This window comes from Megalops cyprinoides, chromosome 23, assembly GCF_013368585.1.
Source record: "Megalops cyprinoides isolate fMegCyp1 chromosome 23, fMegCyp1.pri, whole genome shotgun sequence".
Taxonomy (NCBI): Eukaryota; Metazoa; Chordata; class Actinopteri; order Elopiformes; family Megalopidae; genus Megalops; species Megalops cyprinoides.
In genome coordinates, this window is record NC_050605.1 from 8,531,095 (window position 1) to 8,542,668 (window position 11,574).

Here is an 11,574-nt window from a genome sequence, read left to right on the forward strand (position 1 = left end):
CTCGCACTGTGAGTTAAGATGTTGGACTAGTTTTAGGTAATGTCCTTGACTTGCCTTTCAAACAGGAACCAGCATCACTCTAACCTTCATTGCACTTTGCTCTCATGGCAACCATAAAATATCATTGAGTGCAGATGTATACTCAGTTAGTGGCTTAGCTTTGACCTGCCTTTAGAGAAATAGCTGACTGACATTTCCCCGCTAAAGTAATGCATTAATGCTATCCAAAATGTTGTGACATACAAGATGTCAAACAATCACTACGAATAAGGAAGCAAAACATGACAAGGAATAATCGACATATGTAATATGACCATATAACTATCAAATGTGATTGCATAGGGATCTATTAATTTTATGGACATTGCTCTCATGAATGTAAGCCCACCTCATAAAAGTCAAAATACGGCTGACATTGTAGAACTAATGTGATGCCAGCAGTTTCAACTTCCCTGGCTCCCGGACCATGAGGAAATGGGTTGTGTTTGGAATGTATTCTTTGTAATGGCGACTATGTGTTATATTTTATGCTCCTTAGCAAACAACTGCAATACAATACATAAAGCGCTTACTGTCTTTTGAAATGCTCTTTCTTTTGCACTTTGTTATTAAGTTGATGGGTAGTGCTATACACATGAAAAGAAATTTACATTTTCCCCTCATACAGTGTCATTTATGTTTAGTGTTCTGAGTTTTTCAATCAGAATTGTGGGTTTTTCCCCAATGTTTTACTGTCAAAATAAACTGGCAAAGGCTTGAGAAATTCATAGTTCCACATCTCTGTAAAGCTATCAGAAAATACTCTGATGAAATTTAAAAATAAAATGTTGAGACTTTATTTTAATCATACACAGAGGTGTCTGGAGCTATTGCATTGTATTTAAGTATCACTTACCATAAATAAAGTATTAATTTTAGTCCAGTTTTAATTAAATCTCATTAATTTATCTATATTTCTCAACATGAAAGCCCTGCCACGAAAACTAGCAAATATGCTGTTAAGAAAAAAAAAAAAGAAAAAAAAAAAAACAGAAATGAAGCAGGAGGGTTTTTTTTTTTTAGTAAGCCAGTCAACACAGTAACTATATCCAAAAGCAATGACAAGCACTTCAGTAAACAAACAACTTCTAACTGAGTGAAGCCTTACTTCAAATGCAGTTGTTCTGCAGAAACGATAAGAATTGAGAGAGCAGTATTGCTGTAATGTATGAAATGTTAAAAAGCACAGTGATATTAATGCTGCTTATTATTAGGTTTTCAGAAAGTTTATAGTAGTGCTGGACACATCTACTGCCTCTACTTAATCTTTCAATGGCTGTTTTACCTTTACATTTCAAGTCATTACTATGTGGCAGCATTTGTCTCTCAGTGTTTTGCTGAATAAAATCAGCATTTTTTGTAACAGACACCAAGGCCCTCAGATGTGCAAGAAAGGTTTTGTACCAAATAATAGACAGTGCTGTACCATCAATACCTATAAATCACTGTCCATGAAGTGCATGGATGCTGGATGTATTGTAGAATATAAGCGGTAAGAGACAAACTGAGATTACCACAAATTCTTGTTATTTTTATGAGAACTGCAATGAAGACAATTTGGTGAATTCTTTCATCGCCTGTTTGATTACTATGTAATTATATTGCCATGAAATACTATACCGCAGACGAAATTTCAAAGGGTGTTCTGCCGGCAGGTCTTATTATCGCGCAGAATGAAACTCGTAACTTGTAAACTTGTTACTCCTATTAGAAAATATGATAATACATAATCAGCGAAGACGATGGAGGTGGAATAGAAAACATAATTGGTCAAGTATGTCATCAGTTATGTAAATTGTCGGGGAAACACTGGTTATATCGACGGTTTTTCTTTCCTTTGCCCTCACACAACGGAATGGATTTTATTACATAACTTACTGTTGAGTTACAACCCCTCATTTCACGACGCCTTACAACTTTTAACACTGCATTGAATTGAAAATACGTTTGTGAAGTGTTTGCGAGCCGAAATACCATTAAGCTTTCTTTTTCTCGTTCACAGTAGCCGCGACATTGCGTCGGTTTGGTCCGCCGCTCCCGTACGCACCGAACGCGTTCGCGATCTCGCGATCCAAACCCGGCGAGTGTGCACGGATGCCCACGTTAGCGTCGCTCTTTTTAATAAAACCATTCGTGTCACTTTTTGTAAGAAATATGATTCAAATGAGTAAATGAACATTACTTTGAGGGTGTAAGGCAAGCCTTCGGACCTTGATGTTGTGATACTCACACCGCAGAGATCTATATGTTTGTTATATTATGTAATAAATTTATAACTAAATCTGTTGTTCTGCTGCCTCTTTTCTTAATGCCTTCAATATCGCCCATATAAACATATAACTTGGTTGCCCAATGGTTTCCCAAAACTATCCTAACAGAAATAACACCAAATCTTCCAAAACTAGACTGGATTACTGACATAGCAAACCCGTAACAATGAGTTTGTATCAAAATATACAAGAATATTCACTTTACATCAGAAATATCTTATGCTCAGTTGACAAGAAAATAGTGCAAATTGTCTGTATAGACTTTATTTTCTGCTTAATCAGTGTACAGAAAGCTGACAGGGTACCAAACCAATGATTTGAGCTTTCCTGTGATCACATGGCCACCGTGTTCTTACTTCTGCAAATACCAAATACAATAAATAACATTTAAAAATGTATACATTGAAATAGTTTGGGTTCATAGGAAGAATATAGCTAATATTCATAGCAGAAAAATGACAGAGTATGCCATTTCATTCTTTCACAAAACAGGTTTTCCCTGTCACACGTCACATGACCCTATTTAGTTCAAAATCTCAGGTGTGCAAATAGTCAGGAGATACAGTCTGGTGACTCTTTGTGAAATGTTTCCCGTTGTGTGTTTCAGTTGACAACCGTGAATCTGTGTTGAACAGAAGCAGCGTTGATACAACCTAACCATGACATTACACAGTGGTTGTGTAATAATATTGCACACGTACAGCAAATACAAACTACACTACAATAATACACAAATACATAATTAGATATGTAGTTTAAATACACTGTAAATAAGGACAGTACATGTAACTTGTTTCCCTGACTAAAGGCCAGCAAGAGCCAGCAAAACCATACACAATGTATCACTTTATCCAATGAGGAACATCTATATTTCACTGTAAACCAGTTCAATTCAAAACATATTACAATTAAACTGCCTTTATGTGCATGCACCGCAATGCATGTACATGTTTTAAACAAGTAGTAAAAGCATTAGGGTAGAGTTCACTTTCACAGTTAGTAATGCAGGTCTGTAAATACCCCCAATTTCCTAATTCCACATTAAAGCACACAGGCCAGGGGAGAGAGGTAAAACCCTTACATTCCAGTTGATCAGTAATTAATCAGTATTAGAAACTGAAAGAGACAGTGGACCTCTGACACATTGCCATAGAACACATTTACCATCAGGAATTTTGTAATAGGCATTAAAGTGTTGACAGATTAGGACTTCTTTCCCACTTTGTGGAAGTGGAAATCGTTCAGGCAGACATGGAGAGTTTTCAGTGCAACCCTGGGTTGCCTTCACGCCACATGGTTTTTCTCCATCTTGGAAGCATCATCCTTATCAGACGATTCCTCCTGTTGTTCCAGTTCAAAATTCTGCATTATTGCAAAAAAAAAAAAAAATCATCCTAAGTGCCACAAGGACAAAGTATGGAGAAAAACCATGTAAAAATAAATGTGTTCAGATGTTTTACCTTCACTGATGGAACAACATAAAAAAATAACATGTCTAGTTATGGATTCATACTAAACACTGATAAACCTGCTAATGAAAAACTGTCAACCGAATGCAATTACCAGTCTTCCTGTACCATATTTGCCTTCTCAAGACTAAGCTACTGGCATCCTGTAGCACCTTATATCCATTAAATGAATGCAGTCAGACAGTTTTGTAGAGCTTTGTAAGAGCTTGAGAAAGAAGCCAACAATTAAATTCTGTCCCTGTCTTAGCTCACACAGAAACACATACCTCCAATTCCCGCATCACTTCATCCATAAAATCACTGGAATTCTGCTTGTAAGACATCGCCAGCTTTATTGCGTCTCTGAAAAGCTGTGAGAAAGACCAAATGTCTTCTATCTTATCTTAAATGTTAATTGACAGCTCCAGTTCAACTGGAGCAGCTATTAAGACCGTCTGCTGACATGAGACAGCGACCAGGCCTGATCAGCAACAGAACCAGGCAGGTTCACTGCATACTCACCTTGACCACATTGGTTCCGTCAGCTGCAGATACATAGTACAGAGGAAGGCCTTGCTTCTTAGCAAAATTAAAGTTTCTCTGTGTAACCTTCAAATCAGCTGGAATGCAGAATATAAAAGGCAAGGAATAACCAACAAGGAAGAACATGACATTGTTAACATATTGATTATTTTTTCTTTTTTAATAGATTTTTAATAGATTAATACATAAGTGACAGAGTTTCATTTACATTCTTAACAAAGATGCTACATGTGATGGTGGAGTTGAAATCAAGGTCAGTATTTCACATTTGGTCAATTTAGGTTAAAACTGAACAAGGAATAAAAAACAAACAAATAAATAAAAAGGCAATCATTTCTGAACTCAGAATGTCTAGGAAAACCATGGAGGTGACTTTTTCCCAGCAAATTCAGAGACGGTGGGGCAACCAACTTAACACAGTACAGAATGACCCATATGCATGGGGCACCCTGTAAGCTTAAATAACAGATGCAACATGCAACTCTATTCTTCTGTACTTTTTTGATGCAATGTTATAAAAGCAAAATTTTGTGAATGAATCTCATGGAATGTGTAAAATGTGCAGTAGTAAAGTTGGACTCACCATCTATTTTGTTTGCCACCACTATGCAAGGGATCTCTGGTCGGTATTCCCTCAATTCTTTATACCAGTTTGTCAGATTTTTATATGTAATCTTCCTCTGGACATCAAACACCTGCCAAAAAAACCGAGCAAAGAAAAATTAAAAAGAGTAACAATGCCTGGAGGGGAAATACAGAAATGATCAGATATTAACAATTACAACATCACTATGACAAATAAACATCAACAGGTACTGTCTTGTCATAAATAAATAGCTTCCCTATTTTTGGAATGGAAAAAAATATTGATTAGTCTTTCTGTCTTTTTATACAGTGATTAGGTGCATCCATTGTTTGGCAATGTGAAAATGGTGATAGCATTTCTTTTGCAAAGACAGCAGAAAAACACTGTCTAATATTCTGCATATGAGTATTTAGAGTATTTGAGTATTTAGATTGCATTACAAATGCTTACAAATAAAATATGCCCATGACTGATAACTAACTTGTGAAAATGAAGTATCACTCCAGGACACTCTCTCACTTTTAATCACTTTTGGCATCAGGTGTACTGTATTTAATCCCTGCAAACTAAACCTTGTATTCTATATATGTAATTTACAGAAGCTAAACTAGACTGAAATTGTCATTGTCCATGTAGGCATGCATTAATCAAAAAACATACCATAATTGTAGGCACACACTTGTCAGAATACACACTTACATGTACAATAATATGGACAATTATGTAGTTCTTTAGCACACAGCAGTATGTCAGGCCATCATAAACAAAGGACACCTCTTGTACTTTCCACCAAAGTGACACTTTTTTAACATGAACTTGCAGAAAATGCAGATAGGCTGCAAAGTGGTGAAAGTGTCCCTTTATATTTTCACTCGAAATTCCATGTCATCCTTCCAGACCATCGGTGTGGTCAGAAGTTAGTATGCTGGCTTGATGCTTGCCAGTGCTCTTACCATGATGCACGCGTGGGCCTTGTAATAGTAAGAAGGGTGCATGCTCTGAAATCGCTCCTGCCCAGCTGTGTCCCAAAAGTCTGAAAAGCAGATACATGCAGATAGACTGGCTGACACACTATATATCAGTCAGGAAAGCACATCAACAAGGACATTAACAATCCTATGCAGGACATCCCCTTTCCATGTGAAGCACTCGCTGCATATTAATAATAATAATAATAATAATAATATCCCCTGGCATATTTTGTCCAAAACTGTGCAACAAAAAAGTGAGGCAATAAACTGCTTTTTTTTAATTCTCAAATGCTTAAAGTTGAGGGGGAAGTGCTTTACGTGGTTTGATTAAACGGAGGCTTTAATTAATTCTTAAGGAAGTCTAGCTGTTGGGAATTTTTCTTTTTGAATTAATGTTGTAAGCAATTAGTTCCGTCCAGTGATGTAGTACTCGAGGCCGAGTCCGGACTCGTGCATTAACTGCATAACTGCATTCATTTTATTTTATTTTATGTAATATGCCATAATAATTTGGCATAAGATAATATCTACATTAAGTTCAATATTAATTTCGTGCAAGATGCACTTTCCCCACATGCCATAAGTTCATGTCATACGTCATGTTTAGGAACAAACTAATGGCGCTAAAATGCCAGGAGAAAATGTCCCTAGGATTGGCCGCTTTGCTTTTACTGATTTCTCGTGTCATGGTAAAAAAGTGCACTGCTAAGTGTTCCATTTGTAAAACAACCATCGAGGAGACAATGGGGACAACGTCCAACTTCAATCGTCACCTGGCAAGAATTCACCCAGAGAAGTAAGTGCTACAATAATGTTTTTTGCTCTGTTTATAGCGGGGGCAGAGCGGTAGAGAAAACTCTGTCTATGGCTGTGAGCGGGGGGCTTGCTGACCGATGAACTAGTTAAAACTTATCCTCACTTTCGTTGTCTTCTTTCACAGGCTGCTAGCCTGCTGCTACCATGCAGAGCTGTAGCTGTAGCCTATTAATGTTAAAATTGGGTTAACCCCGTAACGTTAGCAGAGACGGTTTGTCAGTAGCCACTAGCCACCGTCAAGTGGTGCAGTTGGTCTTTCAGTTAAACTGTTCATTTGTAAGTTAATGTAAATTTTATTGATTTCACTGTAAGTCGCTTTGGACAAAAAACTGCTAAGAACTAGGCTATAAACATGTAATCGAGGTTGCTAATTTAGCTATCAGGTAACCAGAGAAGAAGTGCTATGCAAGGGCTAGTAAACATTTCCATGATAACACCGAGCTCCACCAAATTAGATACATTGGACACTGCAGATTGTAATAGTAGCCTGGTGCATCTAAGTGAAACCGTGACTAAAACGTTTTTAGAAGACAATTCTATGGACTAACAAAAACAATTTGCATTATATAGCATATTCGTTCATACGTTTTCCTGCTATTTCAGGAACGCTCTCAAGTTAACATGGTAGTACAATTAAATACTCAACCTGCGTAAAGTTTAGCTTTATTGTTGTCCTGTCGGTTTCTTATAAACTGGGTTATGTTTCTTTTGTCACACTTTTCATTTATCCAGCTTACATTAAGTAGTTACAAATATGGATATGCCTGTTTCAATAAATAGATAAATGACTGAGTTATGATTTATATCTTTACATATTCTAATAGTCGTATTTTTAGCTGTGAGAATAAGTTAAGAAAGAATTTTAAACAGTTTGGCATCAGCAAGCTAAAGTGTATATCCTACCTTCCCCTAGGTTGCAAGAATACTGTGCCTCCACCACTGTGTCATATGCTTAAAATGGGTTTTAGAGACTGTGCATGTGTTTAAAAAGCTGACAGCTATGTCATTTGGATTGGACTCGACTTGGACTCATCTCGGATTTTTCTTTAATGACTTGGACTTGAGTCGGACTCCAACACTGGGGACTCGAGACTGGACTCGGACTCGAAGTTTGGTGACTCGACTACAACACTTACATACCTACTAGTACAGTCTTCTCGTCAACTGTGGTTGTATACTTGTAGAGTGTCAGTGCGTAGGTGGACAGCTGCTGAGGTCGACTAGGGAGTGGGTTAAGGGACGCTATTACTGAGTTTAGGCTTGATGTTACCAATTAGCAGCAATTAATTGGCAATTTTGGGTAAGATTCAGATACGAGTGCAGTAAAGAAAAAAATTACAATACGTTTATATCTGCAAAGGATACTATCCATCCATTAGGAATCTTTCCATCAACCTAAAAGACAGACAAAAGGGATGATGGATAAATGTTGTGAATTTTACATAAAATGTATCTATAACTGCATAATTGATACCACAGTACTGTACATATGAGTGGTTGCTGGTCATTTTCTGCACTACATAGCTTGCTAGTAAAGCTGTAAACCAAACTGTTGGAGAATTACAGAGACTAACTGTACGCTGTGTTTCAAAACAGTAGTCCTTAGCAACTAATAACAGAACTCGCTTGATTAGCCTTCAACCAACAAGCGTGGGCCTTCAGCTATAGCTGAATTTCTACAACTACACTTACCTCAACGCTGCTTTCGTCACTGTTTCTTAGCTAGGTTTAACCTCCCTACCTCAGACTTGCTGGCTGACATCAACACACATACCTAGCTACCTAACGTTGATGTCGCTGATGTAGTTAGCATGTGAGCTACATGCACACCACACTATGCTTACATGTCGTCATTTAGCAGGCGCCTTTATCCAGAGCGACTTAAAAACTAAGAGTATATTTCGAAGTGTTATCTACATAACGTTAGATAACCTGCACATGACAAACGCACAGACATCAAAAATCCTGGAAAGACATACTATGTAAAGATAATTAGACTACATATACGTACTTAGATTTCCCAACGGCGCTGTCTCCAAGACAGATGATCTTAACTTGCTCGTCTGCGTCGTATTTCTCCTGGTCCAGTTCAGAAATGCCGCCTGTGTCTGCCATCTCTCTTCGTCCTCACTTTCTCTGCTAGTGAAACAGTCCACTCCTGGTACTGTATTAGCTAGCTAAGTCTCACTGATGCGATTAGCTACTGTGTTTCAAATTAGACTCGCCACCTTGTTAGCTAGGTACCAAAGCAGTTAGCCAGCTAACTAGCTATTTATGCTGGGAATGCAGTTGCCCTAGCTAATTCATGTTCGCAATTTATGGTTTACGTTAACTACAAGTCGTCTATGAGCTGAGTAGTCTATTAGCTTGATAGAGTTAACCTGCTACCGTAGATCTATCTCGCTGTACTATTGAACACGAAGTACCTATATAGTTAGCTAGGTTGCAAAATACATGAGACCATTTACGCACTTACTCATCGATGTGTCCTGAAATCATGAGTAAAGCTTTTGTTTTCCATCAGCTAGGCAACTACCTAGTGTGCCTCTTAGACCATGATACGGGTGAGTTAGCTCAGATATGGCTAGCTCGGAAATGTAACTCGATCGAAGACGTCGCAGGTTTAGATATAGATATTCAACAGTTGGTAAAATATGGCTAGCTGACAGTGAATTAAGATCCAATTTAAGCAGCTAATTTGCAAACTACCAGTAGATTAGTGAACCAAACATCCAGCTAGAAAGTTGGTACTCTACATCTCGTTCTGAATCTCTTTTCCATAGCCGGTTTCTACGCAACGCATGGACGCTAGTAGGACCACAATTCGGAACGGGCTGTTCGTTCTATTGCCTGCCTCTGCAACTGCTCACTCCTTGAAGTTGCATGATGGTGTGTCTGACAGTTAGCTATTGAAGTATACTAGTGTAACACTCCTTGTATTCGTACACTGCACTATTATAGCTACAGTAACTTAATACACTCAATTCTTAGGCAAAATGCCAAAACATTATTATGCAGCGTGGCCAAAGATTGTTTTTGGGTTTCGCAGAAATTCGCATAACATTATTTAAATTTCACAGCTGAGCTTATGTAATTTGTTTATTAATGTTTTCTGTAGTTAATATTTTCTATAATTAATGTTTTGTATGATGTCCTTTACATTCAGGTGTAAAATCAGGTACGACAATAATTGACATATTTTAAATATATTGATTGAGCTAAAAAAATCTCTACAATATACTCTAAATTTATATTGAGCAGCAATAAAATGAATGAGTTATGTTATAGCTGAATGGCTTATTGAAATTAACCTTTGCAGGTATTACATGTTTACCAGAACTATATGCCATTAAAGTAGTTAGGTCATGGCATGTATGCCAAAGTCTTTTTATGCTTTTTTCATCATTTAAAAGTGAGGAAAACAATCGTTTGTTTTCAGTAATCTTTTACGCTTTTCGGGTTCCATGTTGAGTGCAGGTGCCCTGAGGTATCATGACATGAATATAAATCATTTCATCACTTTTATCAGTGTTCATAAGCTTCTTTCATATCTCTAATGACATGTTGCAGAAAAAATAGCATACCACCCTTTTATGCTGTCAGTAAATTCTTTGAAAACTGTTTTTGTTCATTTATTTTTGTTAGTTTGTTTTGTCATGACCTCTGTTTTCAAGAAGAAAAAGGCCTGAGACCTTTGATTTCTCACCTGGCCTCCACTGTCATATTTTCCTCCTTACAGCATATAATATTATTCATTGAATGTAATACTGATTACAGCCATTCACATCATCTAATAACTAGGCTCTAGCATTCAAAGTGTGAACTAGATGATACAACAGTTTCAGCAAAAATCTTTGTCACAAATTATATACATTTATAGTCATGTGACAGCTAAAAAAGCCTGAACATCAGATGCACAGCAAGGAGGCTAAAAATAATCTAATAAGTCATTTAATAATGATTTTCCATTACAACCTCAGACATTCAGAGTGAAGGTATATTAAACATGAAATACTTTATGTGTGATTTGATTTGCAGTACATTGGTTGTTGTGATGTATTTATCTCCAAGACAAGATGAAGTCCTCAGAGCACCAATAAAGTCAGACAGGACAGTCTAGTCTTCTGGCTCCAAGAAGACAGGGGTAGAGAACTCTGAGTGTCGGATTCCGAAAGAGAAACTCGGAGCTTTTCTCCTCGAGAAGGTTACCTGTGGAAATACAATGAGAGTAATTAATATCACATAATTTAATTGAATTTAAAAAATTTAGTCTCAACCAAAATGTGCTTTGCCTCTGACAGAGTAATGAATTTTATTTAGAAAAGGATACTTTTTCATGTCTTACGCAGCATTTTTTGCTAATTTCATTGATGGTCCAATGCATTGTGTTGTGTAAGGACCACAAATGTATGTGGGTCAAAGAACATTCCATTAAAGTTGTACTGGTCTTGAAGCCATTTCACGCCATTAAGATGCATTGTATATAAGTTACTGACATGTTCAGGAGAGTAGGTTCCAGGTCCTGGTTTCTGTGTGAGGTCTCCAGGCATGACATTACGTCCAATCATGCTGTACTGGGGAGGTCTGTATTTATAGGTGCCAGGTTCCACTAGTTTGTAAGTCCCAGGCCCCGGTGTCTGCATGAATAATAAGAATAATTATTAACAGACTCACTTTCACAATGCATTTAAACTTGGTAAACACCACACAGCATTGCAACACAGCCACTGCAATATTCAGTAATCTTGTGCATATAAATGGTGGATTTAAGACCTGCTCCTAAGCAGGTTTCAACCTCTGGTTGGCAGGTATAGGTTGTGGAATACACATAATGTGGATGCCGACCACATGAAGGGTTTGATGCTGTTCTGAAGCCCTTAACGTGGCTAATGGTAATGCAG

General features: G+C 37.4%; 1 protein-coding gene across 1 annotated transcript; it reads right to left on the reverse strand.

Moving 5' to 3' along the window:
- Window positions 1-3,593: 3,593 nt before the first annotated feature.
- LOC118770661 (rab-like protein 2A) lies at window positions 3,594-9,453 on the reverse strand. Its single transcript, XM_036518421.1, has 8 exons — window positions 8,685-9,453; window positions 8,039-8,068; window positions 7,814-7,893; window positions 5,840-5,919; window positions 4,884-4,995; window positions 4,280-4,377; window positions 4,045-4,128; window positions 3,594-3,671 (listed from the first exon to the last, which is right to left on the reverse strand). Exons 1-8 carry the CDS (start codon window positions 8,786-8,788, stop codon window positions 3,594-3,596), a joined length of 666 nt encoding a protein of 221 aa, XP_036374314.1. The 5' UTR covers window positions 8,789-9,453.
- Between the last annotated feature and the right edge of the window lie 2,121 nt (window positions 9,454-11,574).

Bases quoted from the DNA above. Each gene is read 5' to 3' on its own strand.
- LOC118770661 (XM_036518421.1), bottom strand. From the start codon at position 8,788: ATGGCAGACACAGGCGGCATTTCTGAACTGGACCAGGAGAAATACGAC. The intron at 7,894-8,038 runs GTATCCTTTGCA...CCCACTCCCTAG, and splicing joins AGATTCCTAATGGATGGATA to TCGACCTCAGCAGCTGTCCA. The intron at 4,378-4,883 runs GTGAGTCCAACT...TCTGCATTCCAG, and splicing joins GGTGGCAAACAAAATAGATG to CTGATTTGAAGGTTACACAG.